This window comes from Chiroxiphia lanceolata, chromosome 28 (assembly GCF_009829145.1).
Source record: "Chiroxiphia lanceolata isolate bChiLan1 chromosome 28, bChiLan1.pri, whole genome shotgun sequence".
Lineage (NCBI taxonomy): Eukaryota > Metazoa > Chordata > Aves > Passeriformes > Pipridae > Chiroxiphia > Chiroxiphia lanceolata.
In genome coordinates, this window is record NC_045664.1 from 3591725 (window position 1) to 3614792 (window position 23068).

Here is a 23068-nt window from a genome sequence, read left to right on the forward strand (position 1 = left end):
TGCGTAGTGGTAGCGTTGATACTGGACGGATAAAAATCAGATTCCAGGCTGAATCCAGGCCGGTCCTGCACGATCCACGCGCAGCCGGGAGACTCCCGCTCCAGCAGGTCCGGGGTCACATCGCAGACTTCATCTCCCACTCCTGGAGGGCGGCCCAGGAACGGTCAATCCCCCGTCTCCCCGTGCCCTGGGATCACCTGAGCCCTTCCCACCCCACCTGGATCCCGGGGGTACCTTCCTCTTCTGCCTCACGTTCCCCTTCTCCACGATGACGGGCGACGGGGGCGGTTTCAGGGCGCTCCTCGCTGACGTGGTGCGTTTCAGCAGCGGCCTGAGGAATGATCCCTGGTGGGAAAACAGCGGAGAGAGGGTGAGGGCAGCCCCCCAAACCCTTTGCTCTCCCTGCATCCCGTGTCCCCCACCTCGGAGCCGGCCGAGCTGGCGGTGGCAGCGATGTGGCCCTTCAGTGACTTCCCGATGGCCAGGAGGTTCATCTCGGAGCCGGCTTTCAGCCTGCCCTTCACACGGCAGGCCCTCTCCAGCTGTCCCACCTTCTCCTCCAGCTTGGGAAAGGCTCTCTTCCCTGCAAGGACAGCAGGAGCACTGCCAAGCCCGGGCACGCCTTGACCCTGCCAGTTGCTCCAGCAAGGGCCAGGCAGCCCCTGGCACCGGGGCACAGCCCCTCTGCGACCCTACCAATGAGGATGTCCAGCCCATCCCGAGTCCCTTTCCTCTCGGGCAGTGTCAGGGTGCGCTGGGATTGGGAAAGATCCCTGCTCCGGAGGTTGGGGTTCTCCTTCGCCTGCTGTGGGCTGGGAGCCCTGCTCCGGGGAGCTGGTGGGGGTGCTGGGGAGGAAAGGAAGAAGAAGGATGCTCAGGAGGAAGAGAAGGGGAAGGATTCTGGTGAGGAAGGCCAGGGAAAGGATGCTGGGGAGGAAGAGAAGAGGAGGGATGCTGGGGAGGATGGGAAGAGGCAGGATTCTGGGAAGGAAGAGCAAGGAAGTGATGCTGTGGAGGAATGAAAGAAGAATGCTGGGGAGGAAGGGAAGGGGAAGAATGCACGGGATTAAGGACAGGGAAATCACGGCACAACACCACGTTCATGGGCGCCACAGCCCCCACCCCAGCCCCTGGGGATTGGGGTGCACGGGGTACATGGGAGGACCCTGCTGCACTCTTGGGAGGAGCACCCAGCCCCTCTCACCTGCCTGCGAGGGCCGGGCACTGCCCAGGGCATTGCTGCTGGCACAGGTGGGCAGTGCAGACACGGGTCTCCTGCGCTGCCCTTGCACCGCCCGGTCCAAGCTCTGCTGCTGTGGAAGGAAATCCGGGAGAATCCTGCAGGCAAGAGGACGGTGGGAGCCTGTCCCCTCACCCCGGGGGTGGCATGAGCAGGTTACCAGCTGCTGCAGCCGCTCTGCATTGGAGTAGAGGTGCTTGGGGGCCTCAGCTGGCGGGGGCTGCCCAAAGGGGTCATCCATGTAGGTGTTGGGGGTGGGCACATGGCGCAGCATCAGCCCGCTGGGAGCAGGAGAGGGAGCCCGTTAGTTCCCACACCCCGCAGAGCAGCAGGAGGGCTGGGGGTGGCCCTGCCTCGTCCAGAAGCTCCTTACCCGGCAGCGGGGCGGCTGCTGGCATCGCCAGGCCGGGGGGGTTTGCTGTGGGGTCCGTCACCCGCCGGCTCCCCTCCTCCCCTGGCCTGCAGGGTCTTCAGCCAGGCTTCCCTCTCCTCATCCGACCGGGCCTGGCGTGGGGCAGGGGGGGTCCAGGCTCAGCGCGTGCCCCCCCCTTGGAGGGAGGGACGTGGGGTCACCGTGGCCGCCCCTCACCTGCAGCAGGGCGAGCTCCCGGCCGCGCTGGGCGATGCGGATGCGCAGGTTTTGGGGGGATCCGGCGGCCGCCCCGGGGGAGACCTCGCAGCCGTCCAGGCGCAGGGTGCAGACGGGGCGCTGGGCAGGGCCGGGCTCCGGGAACATGCGCAGGGCTCCCTGGCGCACGGCACACCACAGCCGCTGCCAGCGGCCCCGCAGCCGCACCGCCAGGAACCCTGCGGGCCGGGACCCCCCCGTCAGAGGCGGCGTGAGGGGGGCAGGACCCCCCCTTGCCCCCTCCCCATGCACCCCACCTCCTTTGGTGTCCTCGCCGGGCCGCGGGCTGCGGGCGGGGCTCTGCCGGGAGCGATCCTGTTCCTCCTCCTCCTCCTCCCTGCCGAGCTGGGGGCCGGCAGGCTGAGAATGGGGGTGCAGAGAGCCCCGACTCTGCGGGTGTCACACCCCCCCTCCTGCACTCTGACCCTCCCCCCAAGCCAACCCTTCCCCGGTGTCACCCAGCAGGGCCACCAGGACGTGGAATGGGGTGTGCTCCTGGCCCTCTCCCGTGCCCGGGTCTCCCTGGACAAGCTCACCCTGCTGAGCCTCGAGGAAGGGGACGCAGGGGCGCTGAGGGCTGCCAGCCCCCCGGGGGCATCGCTGCTGACCTCCTCGATCACCTGCCGGGGGAAACGGGGAGCGCTGCACCCCGGGCTCCTGCTCCCCCTCTAACAGGGCTCCAACACCCCCGGGATGGGAGCTGGGAGCAGACAGGATCACCCCCAGCCCCCCCGGGAGCACTCCAGCAGGGCCGTGCCCCCGTTTCTCCCTGCCCACCCCGCTCCTGCCCGGCTGCAACACCTCCAAACCTTCCTCCAGTCCTCAGCCTGCTGCCGGCTCTGGAAGCCGATGACCAGCACCTCTCCTGCTGTGCCTGTCACCTTCAGGGCGTGTGGCATCTTCTTGCCTCGCTTGTCCTTGTAGGTGACGCGGCAGCCCCGCAGGTCCAGCTCCAGCACCGGCTGCAGGTCGGCGGCACACCTGAAGCACTGTGGGGGCATGGGGGGTCAGCAGGGCGTGGAGACCTGCTCCCAACCTCCATCCAACCATCCATCCATCCATCCACCCATCCATCCACTCATCCATCCATCTATCCACCCATCCATCCATCTATCCATACATCCACCCATCCATCCACCCATCCATCATCCATCCCTCCATTCATCCATCCACCCATCCATCCACCCACCATCCATCCATCCCTCCACCCATCCATCCATCCACCCATCCACCCATCCAACCACCATCCACCCATCCACCAATCCATCCATCCCTCCACCCCTTCATCCATCCACCCATCCACCATTCACCCACCCACCCGTCCATCCACCCATTCAACCACCATCCATCCATCCATCCCTCCATCCACCATCCATCCATCCCTCCATCCACCATCCATCCATCCCTCCATCCATCCCTCCACCCACCCACCCCCCCATCCCTCCTCCTCCTCCCCCAGCCCCTCACCAGCAGCACGTGCTCCCTGACGATGAAGAGCTGCTTTGCCCACTGTCCCAGCCAGCGTTTCCTCCAGAGGAAGCCGCAGAGCTGGGCCTCGGGGCGCCCGGGGGGCTCGGCCTCGGGGCTGGTGCCCAGCGGCCACCTCAGGTAGTGGGCACGGTCCGTCACACCCTCCTCCTCCTCCTCGTACGACTCGTAGTGGCTGCTGTCGGTGTCGGCCCCGCCTGCGGGCCGGGGCGGGGTCAGGGGGGTGGGCGCACTCCGGGGCTGGGCGGGGGGCGCGGGGGGGTCCTCACCGGTGCATCCGCTCTGGGGTTCGGCGTCTTCGTACGAGTCGTCGGCCGGTGGGGACGGTGAGACACCCCCCAGCACCTTGTTCTGGGGGGAGAAGGGGTGCTCCAAAGGTGCTGCCCCCCCCCCCCCAGCCTGGACCTCGCGGGGTCCCCGAGGCACCTGAAGCGGGTGGGACCACCGGGACCTTCCCACCCCCGCGTGAGTGAGGTTTCAGTGCAGGGATGGCCACCGGTGCCCCTCTGCCATCCCTCGTGCCGCTGCCAGAGCCCCCCGCAGCCCCTCCATCGTCCTCCAGTGCCCCCCTTACCCCTCCGTGCAGGCTGGGGGCGCTGGCCGGGCGGCACTCGCGGCCTCTCCCTCCCGCTGCATCCGCCGTCCTGGATCCTGGGGGGGAAAAGCGGGACTGGCAGCGGCGTTGCGGGGCGGAGAGGGGTCGGGCACCCCCAGCCGTGCGCGGAGGAGAGGGAGGGTGGCTCGAAGCGCGGGACTCACCCGGGCCGGTCCAGCCCTGCGGGGTCCCCGGGGAGGGCGAGAGGCAGCGCATGATCATGTACTCTGCATCCTCTGCTGCGGGGGGAGCGCCCGGTCACAGCCCCGCCCCTGAGCCCCTCCCTGCTGCCCACCGGGCACCCACCGGGGGCTTCCCCCCGCCCTCCGGCCCCGCACTCACACGGGGGGCTCTGCAGCCGGGACAGCAGGTCGGACACCGACTTTTTCTTGGCCCGAGCCGCGGCGCTGAGGCTCTCCCGGTCCAGGATGAGCAGGAAGGACCGCAGGTCCGACAGCAGCTTGTCCAGGTCTGCGAGGGGCAGGGAAGTGCCACCGCAGCCACCAGGGGAGGGCGGGCAGGGGCTCCCCGATGCCAGGGGGGTGACGTGCCCCCATCCCACTGGTCGTGCCCCTGCTCCAGCACCTGCCCATGCCCTGCACAATCCCACTATTGACAGGCCCAGGGGCACGGGGGAGGATGAGGAGGGGGGCTGGGGACCCGCGGTGATGAAGGCTCCTCTGTGTGCCCTCACAGAGCCGGTTTGTTCCCGGCTGGGCGAGGGGAGCCACGGCCTGGGGGCTGCGCTGGGCACACGGAGGAGGAGGAGGAAGAGAACGAGGAGGAGGAAGAGGAGGAGGAGGAGGAGGCCTGGCACGTGGGAGCAGCTGATGGAGGCTGAAATGCTGAGCATTCCCCCACTGCCTGCTCTGAGGGCAGGGAGGGGGGTGGGGGCTCAGCACCCACCAGGGACCCCAACTCTGCCGTGCCAGGAAGGAGGGATGGAGCGGGACAAGGAGCTGCTTTGTGCCAGGGAAGACAGGAATCCTGCAGCCTGTGCAGTGGGATGGACAGTACAGTGTCCACCCCATAGCCCCCTGAGGCGGGGGAGACATGGGGGGCTGTGGGCACAGGGAGAGGGCCCCTCTGTCCCCCAGGGTGGCATCTCAGCTCTGGGCTCTGTGCAGGTGTTTCCTGCACTGAGGGAGCACATGGCAGGGCAGGACATGTGGGAACACCCCCAGCCCCACTCCCACAGAGCCCCCTCACCCCGGGCACCTTCACACAGGAAAGGGCAGATGCCCCCTGAGCTGCCCTGGGGTCGCTGCCTGGCTCCCCTCGGGCTCCGTCCTGCCGAGCAGCTGGAAGTGGTTTGCACAGCCCTGCTCTGGGCTCTGCTCCCTGCTCCCAGCTGGGATCAAACGTTCCAGACCCGCTGCTGGAACCCACCACCTCCTGGCACAGGGTCTGCCCCTCCTCGAGTCCCCCTGACACTTCCCAGCTGGAACAGGGACAATCCCAATGAAACCACCGCCGGCCAGGACGCTGCCCAGTGACCCCCTGCAGTGCCCCAGGTGACCCCGACATCCCATATCCCTGAATCCCACATTTCTCCGGGCTAGCAGGGATGCAGTGCACCCCAAAGAAGGTGTCAGCCCCCAGGGGAGGCGAGGGCAGGTGGGGGAAGGAGCCCACCGGTCCCACGTGCGTTACAGGGGCCACGGGTGAAGCCCCCCGGGAGGTGCAGGCACAGGGGGACCCCCTTCCCCTCCCAGTGTCCCCAGTTTGGGAGCACACACCCTGCCCGGGGGGAGAGGAAACATCTGGCAGTGCAGTGAGGCTGAGCAATGCCGGAGCTGGGCCCAAACATCTGGATTTCCCTGGAAACCGGGGAAGGAAAGGGAAGGGGGGGACCAGCTCCCTGGGGGAAGAGCCTGGAGTGGGGGGGGAGAGCAGGGGCTGCCTGAAGGGACCCACGTGCAGCGTGGGGGACATGGGAACTGTGCCCCCTGCCCAGCGTGCCTGGCTTTGCCCCTCCCTCCCTCTCTCTTCTCCTCCGCCCAGGCCGAATTCCTCGGCAATGACATCTCTGTCCACTCACCCCTTTGCCCTCCCTGCAGCCCCCTCACCCCCCCCCACAGCTCTCCCCCCTCAGTTGGGCAGGGAATCCGTGCCCGGCCGTGCCCACGGCCAGTGCAGGGCAGGCAGGGGCTGCCCTCAGCCGTGGCCTCGTGCCAGCTGCCTGTGCCGTGCCAAGGGAAAGGCAGCCGGGATGGAAAACATCTGCCTCGATCTCCAGGGCGGGAGGAAAACGCCTCCCCCCCACCCCAAAACACGGCGTGGTCTCCTAGCAAAGCTCCCTGCTCTCCCACGGGACGTGTCCCGGCACGGTGGCATCCTCATCCTCATGGCATCCGCATCCTCATCCTCGGGGGAGGAGGAGGAGGAAGACCAGGGAGGAAGGAGAGGGCTTGCCCAAGGGATGCCGTGGGAGCGCGCGATCCCTGGGTGATGCCCGCACACCGGGAGAGGAGGGGGGGCTGGAATTCGGAGCTGGCACCTCTGCCCTGCATCCACGTGGATTTTGATGCACGCACGGAGGCGCCGCGGGGTGCAGAGGCGGTGGCAGCGGCTCGGGGGGACCCCGGGGGTGGCTCTGGCCCAGCGCGGGATGACTCAGAGGAGGTTGGAGGCCGCCCCGAGCTCTCCTGCCCGCGGCGTGACCCGTCATGTGGGGAGGCTCCAGGCCACGGCTCCAGGGCGGGGGCACTCCCCCACGGCCGCTGCACCCCCCAAAACTGCCCCTGGGAGGGCGCTGGAGGAAGCCCTGGCACCCCCCTCCCTGCCGTGGCACCCCAGTGTTGGGGGGCACCCCGTCCCTGCTCCTTCCCCCCCAGCACCCCTCCCGCAGCCCCCCGCACCTTCCACCACCCCAAACCCCCTCTCTCCCCCCTTTTCACCCTCTCCTCCTTCTCTTGCACCCCCTTTTCCCCTTCCACACCCCCCGGGTACCCCCACGCCCAGCCCCACAGGCGTGGGCACCCCCACGCAGCGCTCCCCGCACCCTCTACCCTCTTTCTTCCCCTTTTTTAGGTTTGTACCCCTCCCCTCCTCAGCCTCGCATCGCTTTGTGCCCCCCCCCCCCGTACCTCTCTGCCGGGACATGGTGCGGGAGCGCTCACATCGCGGCGGGATCGGGATTGGGACCGGGACCGGGATTGGGATCGGGATCGGGACCGGGGCAGCGCTGTCCCGGCCCGGCTCGGCTCGCACACGCCCTGAGGGCCCCCAGCACAGCCCGGCCGGGGCGGGAGGAAGGCGGGGAAGGGCTCCGCATCCTCCTCGGAGCACCATCGCCATCTGCAGGGACCCGCGCTCGGGGACAACGGGGGGTCTGGGGGGATTTTGGGAACGGGGAGGGAGGTGGGGGGGGGGAAGCAAAGCAGCGGAGTCGGGCCCGGTAAAGCCATTTCACCTTTAATTGTAAGCAAAAAATCACTCTCACGCGGATTCTCCGACACCAGCAAATAAAATAAACTCTAACAAAAAAACAGAGAAAGTGAATCACTGTAGTCCAGTCCGAAAACAACCCATATTTATATATATATTTATAGATATGTCGTTTGTAGCAGTGAAAGGCAAGTATGGGCCAGTGAATTCCCGATAAATTACATTCTTTACATCCCAACAAGGTCTAGCGGCTGGAAAGTGGCTGGAAACAGAAACCGGGGAGCGTGGGGGGGAAAAGGGGGGTGCGGGGGGAGAGGGGTCCTGCCCAAAACGTGTGCGGGGAGAGGGGAGGGGTGTGAGGAGGGGAGGTGCTGCCCGGTGCCGAGCCCTGCCTGCGCGGCCGGACGGGGGGGTGGTGGGGACAGGGACACTGCCCTGCCCAGCCCCCCGGTGGCCGCGGTGCCCATCGAGCCGTGCCCTGCTCCAGTCCATCGCCCCAGTTCATCCTTGCCCAGTTCATCGCCCCAGTGCCCCCCTGCACGCCCCCAGTGCATCCCCCCCCTCCCCTCCTGCACCCCCCAGCGCATCCCCCCTTCCCCTCCTGCACCCCCCAGTGCATCTCCCCTTCCCCTCCTGTACCCCCTCTCCCAGTGCATCCCCCCCCGTGGGCACATCTGCCCATGGAAATGCACCAGGAGCTGCCCCAGGGTCCCACTGAGACCCCCCCCTCCCCAAATTCATCCCAGGTGCTCCCCCTCACCCCCCTCCCAGCCCTACCCTGCTCCTGCCCAGTGCCAGGGGGGTTTGGCAGTGTCCTTGGGGGTCCTTGCTGCAGCAGCTGGCACAGGAGGGACCCGGGGGGGTGTCAAAATTGGGAGGGGGGGGCTGGAGTGGGGCAAGGTGGGATGGCAGCCTGGTTTTTCCCGGGAGAACATCAGTCTGGCAGTGAGTTGGCCCCTGGGCTCTTCCCGAGTCTCAGGGTGGGAGAGGGGCACTCTGGGGGGCACAGAGGCACCCAGGGGGCACAGGGGCACCCAGGCTGTGGGGGTTGAAGGCAGCAGACCCCCAGGGAGGAGGGAACCCCCCTCCCATCCAGTGCCCACCCCCTGGAGCCAGCACGCTCCCGGCCGGCTGAGAGCAGAGCCCCTGCCAGCAGTCCCGAGGGGGGGGTGTAGGGGGGGCAAAAAGGGGGCACAAAGCCCAGAGACCCCCCCAAGCCACCCCTCCTGGCTGAACCGTGCCTGCCCCGGGGCGGGGGCTGCCCCATCACCCCGTGGCCAGGCAGGTTCGAGCCCCCCCCGAGCCCGTTTCCCACGGGAGGAGCGAGGCCGGGAGGGGGGGGGGCAGGTCTGGGGGTGCGGGAAAGGGGCCCTAAAAACCGGCTGAGAGCCCTAAAGCGGGTACACGGCGCGACAGGGGCTGAGCTCGGGGCCGGGCGGGGCTCAGAAGAGGAAGGCTTTCTTCTTCAGCTCGTTGCGCTTCCAGAGGGCCAGTTTGCTGAACTCCTCCGGGGGCATCTCAAAGACCTTCAGGAAATCCTCGGGGGACAGGTGTCTCTGTGTGGGGGCAGAGGGGACGGTGACGGGGTGCAGGGACCCCCCGTTGCACCCCCACCCCCCCAAAAAAAACCCCTGGCAAGGCCCCCACCTCCAGCCTGGTCCTGTCCACGCCGGGCGGCAGCTTCACGCGGCCTCGGTTCGTCACCATCAGCATCTCATAGGGGTAGATCTGCGGGGGGAAAGGGGGGCACACACGGCTGTAAGACCCTCTCACAGCCCCCTCCCAGCCCCGTCCAAGCCCCCCAAGGCCCCCCCGGCCCCGCTCACCTTCTGCTCCAACATGCTGGGCAGGGAGTTCCCTCTGTCCATGCGCCCGCGTTGGCCGTTCTGGGGGGGGGCAAAAGCCTGGTGTCAGCCCGGCCCCCCTTCCCCAAAGGGCTGCTCTCCCCCACCTGAACTGATGCCAAGGTGGTGGGCTCCAGCCTGGCATGGCACAGTACCCCTCCCACCTCCAGCTGGCCCCCGTCCCCTCTGGAATCAGTCCCGGAGGGGGCCCCGGTGTGTCCCCCCACCCCTGTCCCATCATACATCACCCTCTCGCTGGGTCTCCGTCCTGGCAGCCAGGTGAGTTCTTACCTGCAGGGCTGGCAAACAGAGAGGAGCAGGGCTCAGCCCTGGGCACCCCTGTTGTGACCCCCCCCCAAGCCCCCAGAGGTTGTTCTCCAGCCTCTGCTGAGCCCAGGTTTGCCCCAGCACTCCCAATTCCTTGGGACATCCCCACATCCCCCCTGAAAATCCCAATTCCCCCAGGACAACCCCACATGTCTGGGATGCCCACACATCCCCTGGGACACCCCCCTATCTCTAGGACATCCATGAATCTCTCGGACATTCCCACATCCCTCAGGGCGCCCTTGTACCTCCCAGGACATCCCTGCAACTCCAGGACATGCCCACAACCCCACAGACATCCCCATATCCCCTGGGACACCCCCACAATTCCAGACATTCCCCCATCCCCTGGGACACCCCCACAACTCCGGGACATCCCCACATCCCCCAGGACATCCCCATATCTCCTGGGACACCCCCACAACTCCGGGACATCCCCACATTCCTTGGGAAACCCACACAACTCCAGAACATCCCCACATCCCTCGGACACCCCCTGATCCCCTGGGAAACCCCCACAGCTCCGGGACATCCCCACATCCGCCCACACATCTACACATCCCCTGGGACACCCCAACATTTCCAGGACATCTCCACATCCTTGGGACATCCCCCTATCCCCTGGGATTCCCCCACACCCCCTCTCCCAAAAACCAGCCCCGTTCCATGGGCTGACCCTCACCTGGACTGCCCTTCTCGCTCCCCGCCGAGCCGAACTCTGCCGACTGCAGCTGCAGGGGGACAGGGGACAGGGGACAGGGTCAGAGCAGGGCCACCCCCGAGCCTGTCTGGGGTGGGGTATGACCCCAGGAGTGTGGGGGGGGCCGCTGCTGCTGCCCACTCACCCGGGTGAGGGTGCTCCTGCCCGAGGCTGGCAGGGAGGAGCTCTTGTAGCTCGTGTGCAGGGCTGGAAGAGAGGAGAGACGGTCAGGGGGGCAGGCAGGGACGTGGGAGGGACAGGTAGGGATGTGGGAGGGGCAGGCAGGGACGTGGGAGGGGCAGGCAGGGACGTGGGAGCTGGCAGGGACGTGGGAGCTGGCAGGGACGTGGGAGCTGGCAGGGAGGGAGGTGGGAGCTGGCAGGGATGCGGGAGGTACAGGCAGAGATGTAGGAAGCATGGGCAGGGATGTGGGAGCTGGCAGGGGTGCAGGCAGGAATGTGGGAGGTACAGGCAGGGGTGCAGGAGCTGGCAGGGGTACAGGTAGGGATTGGGAAGTACAGGCAGGGGTACAGGCAGGAGTGCAGGCAGGGATGTAGGACCTTGCAGGGGTGCAGGTAGGGATTGGGAAGTACAGGCAGGGGTGCAAGCAGGGATGCAGGAGCTGGTAGGGATGTGTGAAATACAGGCAGGGATGCAGGCAGGGATTGGGATGCACAGGCAGGGATTGGGATGCACAGGCAGGGATTGGGATGCACAGGCAGGGATGCAGGAGGTACAGGCAGGGATGCAGGAGGTACGGGCAGGGATGCAGGAGGTACAGGCAGGGGTGCAGGCAGCCAGAGCCAGCAGGTGAGGCAGGGAAGGGCCGGGCTGCGGGAGGAACACCCCACGTACACGTGTGGAAGGGCGTCCGGTCCGGCAGCGAGCGGGTTTTTCTCCGGATCGGGAGAGATTTCTCCATCTCCTCCTTCAGGATCAGCTTCCCGAGGTTGGAGGTGACCTGGGGACGAAGGGAACACGCGTTGGGAGTGACACCAACACCCCCCCAGCCCCTCCCGAGGTGCTGCCCGCCCGCTCTGCCCCTCACCTTGCTCAGCTCCTGCTTCTGGAGCTCCCGCAGGTTCTTCATCTCCTCCGTCAGGTCCTCGTCCTCCTCCTCCCCTCTCTTGGAGGCCATCCGCCTCCTCCACTCCGTCTCTGCGGGCACGGGGGGGGGTGTCAGAGCCCTTGGCACCCCACGGGGGTCTCTGAGAGGGATAAACCCCCCCATTCCCACCTACCCACGACGGCCAGGGACGGGGGGCACGGCCAGTAGTCGGTCTCGATCTTGGCGGGCTGGTTGGGGTCGGGGGGCTGCGCCGCCGGGAACTTGGAGGATTCGATGATCAAGTCCTCGATGAGATGCTTCCCGTGGTGGGCGCTGGAATGGTGGTCTGTGGGGTGCAGGGGAGGGGTGAGGCAGTGCCTTTTGGGGCGCCCCATTCCACGGGACAGACCCCACAGACACCCCCACACTCACCTTTCTGCCGGTAGATCGGGGGCTTCTTGTATATGTTGAGCTCTGTCGTGTCGGTCTCTGGAAGGACAAAGGAGGGGTCGAGGGGTGTTCAGGGACCACCAGGGTGGGTTTGGCAGCACCAGGGGGGCCCTCTGTGGGTGGGGTCCCGGTGCCAGGGGGTCGTACCGGGTCGGTGGAAGTGCTGGACGCTGCTGCGGGTGGAGGAGCCGCCCTGGCGCGAGGCGGGCACGGGGGTGCTGGTGGGGGGCTGCCGGCTCTCCAGCCACTCCCGGATGACCTGCGGGCAAACAGGGGGGAGCAGCAATCAGCCAGACCTCCCCTCCCCAGAATTCAGCATCGCCCCCTCCTCCTCCTCCTCCTCCTCCCCAGAATTCCACCCCCTGCCTCCCAAGCCCCAAGCGGTGCCGTTACTCACCTCCGGAGACGGAGGGGGAGAGATGGATTTGGGAGACAGGGAGCGCTGCGGGGAGGCAAGAAGCATTTTATTCCACTTTATTCCGGTAGCCCCACAGCTGGGATTCCTCCCCCCTGCCACAGTCCCTCCCCTTCCCCAAAAACACCCTGGGGACACAGGCCAGGGGCCCAGGGGCATCCTCACCTCCCGGCTCCGGGGCAGCTCCACGTGCTCCATGAGCGAGTAGGTGAAATGGGGTTCATAGATCATCAGGTCGGGGCGCTCGATGTCCAGGATCGCCTTGTCCTTAGGGATGGCAGCCAGGTCCTTGTATCCCAGGACCTCGTTGTCCATTTTGGCCTGGAAAGGAGGGAAAACACCTTCATTTGGAGCGTGGAAAGAGGATGTTCGGGAATGTGGCCCTGCCAGGGTGATGGGAGGGGGTTTGGGGAGGTGCATTCCTGTCCCCAAGGGTGGAGGGATGTGGTGGGAAGGTGGGAATGGCTTCTTACCACGATGCTGGAGGGCGATCCAGGAACGCTGGATCCACGGGAAGAACAGACGCTCCCAGGGGAGGTCAGTGGCTGCTGGAAGGAAAAGGAGACATTTTAGGCCCAGGAAGGGGCTCAGGGTTGTGTTTGGGAACCCGCGGCGTGGCAGGGGGGCCTGGGGACAACCATGGTGCCCATGGACCTCAGTGCCCCGGGATAAAGATTCCTTGGGGATTTCTGGGAGGGCACTGGGGTCTCCTTTGCTCCTCTGGAGACAGGGGACAGTGCTTTAGCCAGGACATGCTGCCACTAGATGGTGCTGCCAGGTTGGGCTGGGAGGAGGAGGAGGAGGAGGAGGAGGAAGGCAGAGCCCTGCTAAGGGTATCCCATTTCCACATGTCCTTGGCCACCAGCCCCTGCCCTTGGCCACCAGCCACTGCCTGCATGTCCCCAGCACCCTGCCTGCATCCCCAGCACCCTGTCCTGGACCCCCAGCCCCTGCTTGGACCCCCAGTACCCTGTCCTGGACCCCCAGTATCCTTTCTGGACCCCCAGCCCCTACTTGGACCCCCAGCATTCTTTCTGGACCCCCAGCACCCTGTCCTGGACCCCCAGCACCCTGCCCACATCCCCCAGGACCCTGCCCATGCCCCCCCCCTTACCTTCTGCAGTCTTTCCATTCAGCTGTGGGCAGGAGAGGTTGTGTCAGTCACAGGGTCCTGTGGGGAGAGCAGAAGGTTGGGGGACAGCCAGGGTGGGCACAGAGCACCCCCGTGTTGGTCAGGGGCGAGGTGCCCCCGTCCCACCACCCTCCTGCCATGGGGCAGCCCCCCAGGCACCAAACCCTAACGCGGTACGAGGCTGGCACATCCTCCCCCTGCCAAATATCGCTGTGCTGACAGCAGGACAGGCTTCCCGGGGGGTGCCACTGTCCCCCAGGCAGGGGGAACAGGCACGGGGCACTCACCGCTGCCTCTGTGGCTCCACATCCCTCTGGACGCCGACGCCGGGCTGGGGCTCGGATATTCCCTCTGCAAGGGAGACGGGAGAGGTGGCGGTGACTCACAGGAAGGTGGAGCTCCACCTCATCCCCGCCGCTGTCCCTGCGGACCCCAGTGCCCGGCCGTGTGTCCCCTGCCCCTGCCGGCTGCCCGGCGGCTGCTGACGGTGCTGGCAAGCGGGAGCAGCGGGAATGACGCCCTTTTGTCCGGCGGCCTCGAGAAGGCTCCAGCGGGAGCGGGACGGGCGTGCTGTGCTCAGCCCCCCACAGCCCCCCGGGGCCTCGGCCCTCCCTGCGCTTTACACCCACAATGCCGCGCACACAAAGGGGAAAATTCCCCATTCTCCTCAAAACTTCTCCTCTCGGAGGGGGGGAGGGAGTTGGGAAAAGCCTCGTGCGAGTCGGGCAACAACAGTGCTGGAACCCTCCGGCCCTGAACCCCAACCCTGGGCGTGGGCTGGGGGGTGTCACCCCCTCTGGGGACCCCAACCCTGCTGTCCCCCAGCCCCACGGCCCCCAGGACGGGCGAATCACCCCCTGTGGGATGCAGAGATGGAGAAGGAGCAGGTCTGAGAAATCTGGGAGCATCCTCCCGCTGCCCGCACGAGGGTCCAGCCCGGCACGAGGAGGCCCTGCCGGCAGCTCCATCCCCCCCCCCCCAGCCACAAATGACCCCCATATTCGTCACCGGGGAGGGCTTTTAACCCTCTCACCCCCACCCCCAGCACCTCCCAGCTCCCCCGGGGGTCCGCAGCGCCGGGGGCCGGTGGGACGGGATGGGCCCCGAGCGCGGCACAAGGCGGCATTGTCCGGGCACATCCATGAGCTCACACTTTCCAGCGGCGGGGCCAGGGCAGCCCCCCGGCCTCCGGTCACACCCCCGGGGGCGTTTGGGACACCGGCGGGGCCGCGGTGGCAGCGAGCAGATGGATGCGATGGCGGAGGAAGCGGCGGGAGCGGCGGGAGGGGGGTGCGGGGACGTCTGGATGCGGACGCCGGAGGGGAAGGAAAAACAACCCCGAGCCGGGGGGGTGCGGAGAGACGCCAAAAAACCTGGCGAAGGGTGCCGGTTGCTGCACAACCAGCTCGGCCACGGTGTGTGTCTGTCCCGTCGTCCCCCCCCGCGCTGGGGGACGCGGGGACATCTTATCTGGCGCAGGCAGGGAGCCACCGCCCCGATGGCAGCCGCGCTCCCCATGGCAACATCCAATCTCCCCGCAAGCCCGCTGGCAGGTGCCCCGCGTGTTCCCGAGATAAGCGTGTTTGGGATTTTCCCGGCCAGGAGGGCGAGAGGGAGAGGGGAGGGTGTGTGGGGGGAACACGCCGTTCCCCCCTTCCCAGGGCGATGCTGAGGGTACCCAGGGAACATCGCCGGAGCGGGGAGGGAAAGGAGCTGGGCAGGGAGCCGCGGGAAGAGTGGTGGTGGAGGAGGGAGGGAGGGACAGACAGACAGGACACGCGCCGGAGGGGGCTCACCGGGATGTGGGGGTGCCGGTCCCCCCCCACCTCCTGTCCCCGGGTTGGGGGGGCCCGTGGCGAGGGCTGTGCTGCAGCGGGAAGAGGCCGGTTCCCTCCTCCCCACCCCGAGGAAATCCGGATTTGACTTTTCGCAGCCGCCAAAGCCATCAGTGCCCGGCCCTGGGCCAGGGGCCAGGCTGGGAGAACACCCCCCACTGCCCGCGGGGGAGCGGGCAGGGACCCCCCCCAGCCTTCCTCCCCTCGGCCTCCTCCTCATCCTCCCTTCCTCGCCCTTGCCGCTGTGCGGGGCAGGAGCCCCCCGGTGTCCCCGCAGCCTCCCCGGCTCCCCGCCAGCGGTGGAAGCGGGGGGGACACGCGGGGTCACAAGTTCCCCGAACAGACGGTTCCCGCCAGCCCTGGGAACGGCGTCCGGTGTTTCCCAGCCCAGCCCAGCCCAGCCCCGGCCTCCTCCTGCTCCTCCTGCTCCTCCTCCCGACACAAACCCCAAACAAACACAGCCCGGGAGAGACCCGGAGCATCCTCCACCGGGGGAAAACCGAGGCACCGCCGCACGTGGGGCCCCACCGGCAACTTGATCGCGACCACGGGAGCACGTGGGTCCCCGACCCGCGGCCGAACGGTGTCCGGTTCCTCCTTTGTCCTGTTTCTCCCTTTTCCATCCCCGCCGGGGCATCTCCCGGCGGCGGGAGCGACCCCGTGCCCATCGACAGCCCAGCCCATCGCTTCCGTGCCACTGCACCCCTCTCGGGGACCCCGGTGGCCTTAAAAGCCACCAGCTGGCAGCGCCTGGCCGCGGGGGTTTTTCCATCCCCGGGATGGAAGGTGCGTCCTGCGGCGGGCACGGGGATGCTCCGAGCCTCAGTTCTCCGGGTTGCGGGAGCAGCAACCCGCCCACCCCATCCCGGGGCGGATGGAGACGGAGAGGAGGCATTTCCACCTCCTCGGTTCCTCCCCTCCCAGGAATCTGGGCCAACCCACCCGCTCTCCTGCTCCCTCAGCGCTGCCGGGAGGCTCCGAGCCCTCAGACAAGTTTGGAGCGGGGATACCCGGCCCTCACCCCAAAGCTCCCGGGGGGGGGGGGGGGGGTCCGTCCCCGACCCCCCTGCCCCGCTGGCCACGCCGCTGCCCGCTTTGGGCCGCGGCTCACGTGGCACGTAATCTGGGATTAGAGTAGGATTAGCCTGCTCATCCCGCACGCGGAGGGACCCGCTGGGGGTGTGTGCGGAGGCCGCGCCCTCCGGGGCTCCCCGCGGGGGTCTGGTGGTGCCCCCCGGCCCCCAAAACCCCCCTCCCCCAGTTCTGCCAGCTCTCCGGGAACAGCCCCCAGGGATGCCCAGCACCGGGAACCCCGGGGTGGGGGGGCCCTGGGCACCCCGATACCGGGCATGGGGCTGTCACAGCGAGGCACCCACCTGGCAGGACACCGGGGATGTGGCCGGGGGGTCCCCGGGGCCGAGGTGGCAGCTGGTGGCCCAGGTTTTCCCGGGAGAGGCAGGAATTAGCGCTGCCTGAGCACCCACCCTGCACGCCCACAGCCGGGGGCTGAACCCCCCGTGGAGGTGGTTCCATTCGTGGCCAAGAACTGAGGGGGGGAAGGCGCGTTTTGCACCCCAAATTCCCCCCTCCAGGTAGCCCTGTGATGCTCCATGGTGGGAGTTTGGCCCCTTGGTGCTTTGCCAGGGGGGCCTGGAGAAGCTGGGGATGAGGGGAGGCTCCAAAATCCCATGTCCACGGCAAAACTCCGACCACCACGGCCAGGGATCATCAAAGGCCTTCACGGAGAGGGGGGTGGGATGGGGAGTGCCCCCCCCCCCCTCTTCAACAGCGCTGAGACCCCACAAGCTCACTCTGCAAGCGGGGCTGCTGGGAATGGCAGGGCTGTCCCGGCCTCCTCCCTTGGGATACGCGGTGCCCATGGCAATGCCCCCGGGGGAGGAGGGCAGGGGGTGTCCCGGGGGGGTTGTGGAGCACTGTGATGCCCCGGGGGGTGGGGTGGGGCGGGTGAGGTGTCGGCGAGGGGTCGGCGATGGAACCCCCTGTCCCCACGTCCCCCCCTCGGGTCACCGCCCTTCCTATTCCCGCGGCCCCCCGGCAAGGGCAGGGAGCGGGGGGGGAAAGGGGAGGACAAGGCGTGGGGCTCCTTTCAGCCCTCTCCCCCTCCCACAAATCCCCCGGGAGAGCCGGGAAAGAGGGAGCGGCGGGAGACGGCAAAGCAAACACGGGCCGCGGCGAACCGCTCCCCCCGCACCCCCCCCGGGGCGGCGCGTCCCCCACCCGCGTCCGCGTCCCCCCCTCCCGAGCCCCGCAGAGCCCGGCCGCTCGCTCGCTCACTCACCTACGCGCGGGGAGGACACCGCATCCCTCCGGCCGCGGGGCGCTGCGGGGGGACGCCCTCGGCCCGCTCCGCTCGCCCGGCCACCCGATCGCGCGTGGGGGCCACCGGGGCTGCGGCGGCTGCGGCGCATCCGAGAGCGTGACGGCGGGGCGGGCGAGAGGGCGAGCGAGCGGAGGAGCGGACGAGCCTATCTGCCACCGCCAGCCCCGCCGCCCTCGCCGCCCGATAACCGCGCCGGGGCGGGCGGGGGTGGGTTGCGTGGGAGGCTGCGTGGAGGGGTGGAGGAGCGCGTGGATGGGTGGGTGGGTGGGTTGCGTGGGTGCCGCTCGCCTCTGCCCACCTCGCTCGCTGCTGGCTCAGTCCCTTTCCCAACAAGGGGAGAATTAGCCGGCATCATGACGAAGCAGTTATTGGCTCCCGCTCCTCCCGCTTCCCCGGCACAAAGAGGGAGGAAAACAGCGATAACCCGGCCTGCCCCGCTGCCAGGAACAGCCCGGACCCCCGGCACCACCCCTGCAGCCCCCGCTGCCAACCGGGCACGGCAGCCCCTGCTCCCCCACACAGCCCCTCGCCGGGGTTTGGGCACCCCCAGCCCCGACCGGAGGAGCTGAGCACCCCGCCGGGCTGTGACAGGGTGTGGGGGAGTGGTGGGGGGCACCTGCCGTCCAATGCGACGCCCAGGCTGGGTTTGGGGGTGCTGCGAGGGCGGCGCCCACCCCCCGCTGCCCTGGGAGGGGAAATCCAGTAGGAATCTCCATCCACGGTGCCAGCGGAGCCCACGAAGGGCCGGGAGGCGCTGAGGACCTGCCAAAATCAAGCCCTGGGCTCTGGCAGGGAGAGTTGATGTCCCCCCCTCCCGCACATCCTGAGCCCCCCACATCCCGGGAGTCCCTTGGGATGAGCCCCCAGGGCTGGGCTGGGGCAGGGCACGGAGGTTGTGACCATCCCTAATCCCTCTGGAGCCGCTGGGAACAGGGGCCTGGCTGAGGATCCAGGCACCCGGCACGGGAACGGTGCCACGGCTGGACCCCCCCCGGGGGCGGCGGGGCTGCGTTGGTGCCGCAGCGCTGGGATCCAGCGTCTATTCCCGGCTCTGTGTGGGAGAGAGCAGCCTGCTGACAGCAGCTCCCTCTCTGGGTTCCTCTCCCCAGCGCTCTGCTCCCGCTGTTTGCTGCCTCCGTTCCTGTCCTGGCTCTGGAAAGGGCTGTTGGACCCCCTGGAAGCACGTCTGGGGGGGATGGACACCCAGGGGGATGCACTGGGGAGGATGGACACCCAGGGGGATGCACGGCCGGGGATGGACACCCAGGGGGATGCACGGCCGGGGATGGACACCCAGGGATGAATAAATACCTGGGAGGGAGGAAGCACACCCAGGGACGCACATCTGGGGGGGATACACACCCAGGGATGCACATCTGGGGGGATACACACCCCAAGGTGAACGTCTGGGGGGGATACACCCCCGGGGGGATGCACACACGTGTCCTTCGGTGCCAGGGCCAGCCCGGCTCGCTGATCCACGAGCAGCCCGCGATGCCGCCGCGCCCCCGCGCTGAGGGGGCTCCGCCGGCCCCAGCCGCCCCCCCCGGGGGCCGTGCCCATGAATAATCGAGGCCGTGGCCGCCTCTCCCCCCCCTCCCTCACCACCACCACTAACCCAGTTTCTCAAGCATGAAGACGATCGGCAGCGGCTGCTCGGGCGGATTCCACCTGCGCCCGGGGCCGCTCGGGCGCCTGAACCCGCCGTGGCACCCGCGGGGGGCTCAGCACCCCCCAGCCCCCAGCCCCACACCCCGAGGTGCCCGCAGGGAGGGAGGGAGGAGTTTGGGAATGCACTTATCCCGCTCCAACCAGCCCCGGCGCGCTCGCAGAGCCCCCCCCTCCGTCCCCGTCCCCGTCCCCGCTGGGTCACCCCCGATCCCGGCGGTGCTTCCAAAGCCGGGCCTCAGGCAGGAGGATGCCGAGGGGGTGCTGGGAGGGGTGTGGGGGGCACGGGGAGCGCGGCCCTACCTTCAGGGGAGCCCATGGCCCGCCGCAGGCAGCGCTGCCCGTCCGCCGGGAGCCATCCCTGCGCCGAGCATCCCCTCCCCTGCGCCGCACGGCACGTTGCCACAGCGACCGCCTCCCGCCGCAGCCGGCGGGATGGAGCGCGGAGGATGTGCAGGAGCATCCTTCGGCCTCCAGCCGGGGATGGAGGGGGCGCGGGAGCGGCCTCTGGGCTCGGGGAGGGATGGAGGGGGTGCAGGAGCATCATTTGGACTGTGTGAGGAATGGAGGGTGTGCAGGAGCAGCCTCTGGACTCAGGGAGGGATGGAGGGGGTACAGGAGCATCATTTGGATTCAGTGAGGGATGGGGGTGTGTAGGACTCTCCATTGGATTCAGTGAGGGATGGGGGTGTGTAGGACCATCCCTTGGAATCAGTGAGGAATGGGGATGTGTAGGACTCTCTACTGGATTCAGTAGATGGTGGGGGTGCAGGAGCATCCCTTGGATTCAGTGAGGGATGGAGGGTGTGCAGGACCATCCTTTGGAATCAATGAGGGATGGAGGGGGTGCAGGAGCATCCTTGGGATTCAGTGAGGGATGGAGGAGGTGCAGGAGCATTATTTGGACTGTGTGATGGATGGAGGGGGTGCAGGACCATTCTTTGGAATCAATGAGAGATAGAGGGGGTGCAGGACCATCCCTTGGAATCAGTGAGGGATGGAGGGTGTGCAGGAGCCTCCCTCGGCCTTGCTGCCCTGCAGGATGGGGCCAAGGAGCATTCCCACATTCCCGGGGGGGACACAGCCCCTGTGCCCCTCTGTGAAGCAGCTGCCTGACCCAAAATTGCCCTGTTGACCCCCTTCTCCCCCCCCAGGGTTCCTGGGTTTGCAAGGGCAGTCACCCTCCAGGGGCTGTTCTGGGTGCTCCCCATGTCCCAGGGGACACCAGGCCCTGCCAGCCCAGTGACACCCCCAGTCCAGCTCATGGGTCCCCTCTGTCACGGCTGGGAGCACAAGGACCATGGGACTGGGGTGGCAGTGGGGTGGGGGCTGACACCCCTCACCTCTGCAGCCGGGTGGGTGCTTTGGGGAGTGTCCCTTGCTGGCTGGGCAGCCCTCCCAGACCCCTCCAGCATCCCCAGGCCCCTCCAGCATCCCACGGGAGAGCAAAGCCTTGGGAAAGGCTGGACACACTGTGTCAGGGAGAGACACCCTCCAGTGCACTTTCTGCACAGAGGACATTCCCGTCCCCACCTCCGCCCCCCGCCCCAGGTCTCACCTCAAAAAACAAGAAAGAAGCAGTGTGAGGTTTTCTCTTTCTTTTTTTTTTTCCTCTCTTCTCCTCCTTCCCCAGCCATAATTAAAAAGGACTCACCCTTCCGAGCCCTTTCTATCCCGGGAGGTCGAGAAGAAAGAGAGGGGAGGAAGGGGAAAACCCTGTAAAGAAAAGAGAGGAAGGGCTTGGGAAGGAGAAGAGAGAGGGAAAAAAAAAAAAGAAGGGACGGGGGGGGGGGGAAATTAAAGCGGAGATTACACAAAGGGAACTCCTCTACCTTTGAAGCTCGGGCTAAATTGGGGAGGGGGCGGCGGGGGCGGGGAGGGTCCGGACCCAGTCGGCTCCTTTCTCAAAGCCTTCTCCTTTCAAGGACGTCTCGGATTCCTGCAGGAACAAGGAGCCGGGGCTGTGGGGCCGAAGGAAACGGGAGGGGGAAGAAAAAAAAACCAAACCCAACCCTGAAATCCCCGCGGCCGCTCGGGCTAATTCCGGCCGCCACACCTGGGCAGCGGCGCTTTGTTCGCCCCTAATTGCCGGGTGTTGCATTTCCCTCCTGCTTTAAAGCTTCATTTAACTCAAACTGTTATAATTTTCCCCCCCTCCTCGGTCGGGGTCTCCCTCCCCACCCCACATTGTGCTGGAGGGGCTTTGTAGGGGCTGGGGGGGGGGGCCCGGCTCGGGGATTAAGGCCCCCCCAGGGTCCGGCTGCCACCGCCCAGGGCATTGTCACAGGGCAAGGCGATTATGGGGAGGGGGCACGGCCCGGGGTAGGGGAGGGACGGCCGGAGTGGTGGCCCCCAGCAGGGAGAACAGGGGTTGCCAAGCTGGGTACCCACTCTGAGGGTGGTGGCATTTAGGGGAACAGGGGGGCACGAGGCTGAGGGTGATGCCCTGGGGGGAGGACAGGGGGGACCACGGTGGGTACCACACCAAGGGTGATGCCCTGAGGGGGGCAGAGAATGCGGATATCAGAGTGGGTGCCACCCAAAAAGTGATGCAGGTGAGGGGAACAGAGGGTACCGTGACAAGAGGGATGCCCTGTGGGACACCAAACTGGGCACCAGGATGAGGGCAGTGCCCTTGGAGGGGGAGAGCAGGGGGTGCTATGCTGGTACCACCCCAAAAATGATGCCCTGGGGGGGCCACAGTGGGTACCACATTTAGGGGGACAACAGTGGGTGGCAGGTTGGGTGACACATCAAGGAAGATGCCCTGGTGGGGAACAGATTGTCCCGTGCCAAGGGTGATGGCCAGGGAGGAAGAACAGTAGTTATGACCCTGGGTGACATTGTGTGGGGGAAAACAGGGGGGTACCACACTGGGGTGGGGAGAACAGAGGGTACCAGGCTGGGTATCACAGCGAGGGTGATGCCCTGATGGGGGGAGAACAACGGGTACCACACTGGGCACCACACCACAAGTGCTGCCCTGCCCACCAGGATGCAGCAGCCACCTCCAGGACACCAAGTGAGGGGCACAGACAGGGGTGGGGGACCCCTTTTGCAGCCACCTCCACCCTCCATCTGCCCCTGGCTTCCCCCCCCCGGGCTTCCCTATGCCCAGGGAATTGGGTTCCCCCCATCCCAGCAGGCACAACATCCATGGCAAAGCCTCAGGCCGGGAAGGAAAAGACCCCCAGGCCCCATCAGTGTCCACACTCACTTTTATTTGCCTCGAGGTTTCCTCCTTTACACAAAGAAACTCCCAAGTCTAAATCCTCCGAGGCCTAAAAACTGACTCACAAACAGCAGGGCTGGTAAAAACACACACACACACAAAAGAAAGATAAAAATAATTGATAGCATAATAAAAAAATCACTTAAAGGTTGTTTCTCTTTGGCCTGGTGGGCACAGACCTTCCCCTCCAATAAATAACGTGGGGGCTGTGGGGGGTACAAGTGCTGGTCCCGGGGTCTGTGTGCCCAGGCACTCCCCAGACAGACAGACAGACAGACAGATGGGCAGCCCACGCTCTCCAGCACCTGCCTGTGGTGCCCCCAGGGACAGGAATGTGCCCAGGGGGTCCCAGCCCTTGGTGGCACAGGGACACATCCCTGAGGGCCTGGTGAGGGAAAGGGGGTGAAGGCACCAAAGTGGTGAATGTGGATCCCATGGGATGCTCCAGGGATTCAGGAGCCCAGTGATCATGTCCAAGGGGGTTGCTGGGGGCAGTGGGCAAAGGCACTGGGGAATGTGGATCACCTGGGATGCTCCAGGGATTCAGGAGCACAGTGATCGTGTCCAGGGGGGTTGCTGGGAGGGGTGGGCAAAGGCACTGGCAAAAGTGGATCCCTGGGGATGCTCCAGGGATTCAGGAGCACAGTGATCATGTCCCGGGGAGTTGCTGGGGGAAGTGGGAAAAGGCACTGGGGAATGTGGATCCCCTGGGATGCTCCAGGGATTCAGGAGCCC

The 23068-nt window shown here is 66.9% G+C and overlaps 2 protein-coding genes across 4 annotated transcripts; both read right to left on the reverse strand.

Annotated features, from left to right (window-relative positions):
• Positions 1-5: 5 nt before the first annotated feature.
• On the reverse strand, positions 6-7118 carry LOC116799361 (actin filament-associated protein 1-like 2). Its single transcript, XM_032712433.1, has 17 exons — positions 7041-7118; positions 4294-4422; positions 4116-4190; positions 3931-4007; positions 3626-3707; positions 3336-3553; positions 2678-2857; positions 2405-2488; positions 2126-2213; positions 1830-2047; positions 1614-1744; positions 1401-1521; positions 1205-1313; positions 697-846; positions 423-583; positions 235-345; positions 6-142 (listed from the first exon to the last, which is right to left on the reverse strand). The coding sequence occupies exons 1-17, from the start codon at positions 7054-7056 to the stop codon at positions 116-118; spliced, it is 1977 nt and encodes a 658-aa protein (XP_032568324.1). The 5' UTR covers positions 7057-7118; the 3' UTR covers positions 6-115.
• Positions 7119-7352: 234 nt separating this feature from the next.
• Positions 7353-19511, reverse strand: DMTN (dematin actin binding protein). 3 transcript variants are annotated; one of them, XM_032712748.1, is made up of 17 exons: positions 19405-19511; positions 13545-13608; positions 13240-13296; positions 12599-12670; positions 12291-12446; positions 12108-12152; positions 11858-11969; positions 11693-11749; positions 11454-11606; positions 11261-11370; positions 11068-11173; positions 10358-10419; positions 10195-10243; positions 9477-9484; positions 9168-9227; positions 8989-9069; positions 7353-8897 (listed from the first exon to the last, which is right to left on the reverse strand). In XM_032712748.1, exons 3-17 carry the CDS (start codon positions 13255-13257, stop codon positions 8784-8786), a joined length of 1203 nt encoding a protein of 400 aa, XP_032568639.1. In that variant the 5' UTR covers positions 13258-13296; positions 13545-13608; positions 19405-19511; the 3' UTR covers positions 7353-8783. The 3 variants fall into 3 exon arrangements, with proteins under 3 accessions (XP_032568639.1, XP_032568637.1, XP_032568638.1); XM_032712746.1 differs by having other exon boundaries at positions 12599-12673; XM_032712747.1 differs by lacking the exon at positions 19405-19511 and adding an exon at positions 17392-17503 and having other exon boundaries at positions 12599-12673.
• Between the last annotated feature and the right edge of the window lie 3557 nt (positions 19512-23068).

Bases quoted from the DNA above. Each gene is read 5' to 3' on its own strand.
- DMTN (XM_032712746.1), bottom strand. The intron at 11,750-11,857 runs GTACGACCCCCT...TTGTCCTTCCAG, and splicing joins CCAGCACTTCCACCGACCCG to AGACCGACACGACAGAGCTC. The intron at 8,898-8,988 runs GTGGGGGCCTTG...GCCCCCACACAG, and splicing joins TGGACAGGACCAGGCTGGAG to AGACACCTGTCCCCCGAGGA.
- LOC116799361 (XM_032712433.1), bottom strand. The intron at 4,008-4,115 runs GTGAGTCCCGCG...TTTCCCCCCCAG, and splicing joins GCAGGGCTGGACCGGCCCGG to GATCCAGGACGGCGGATGCA. The intron at 143-234 runs GTACCCCCGGGA...GCCGCCCTCCAG, and splicing joins ACGTGAGGCAGAAGAGGAAG to GAGTGGGAGATGAAGTCTGC.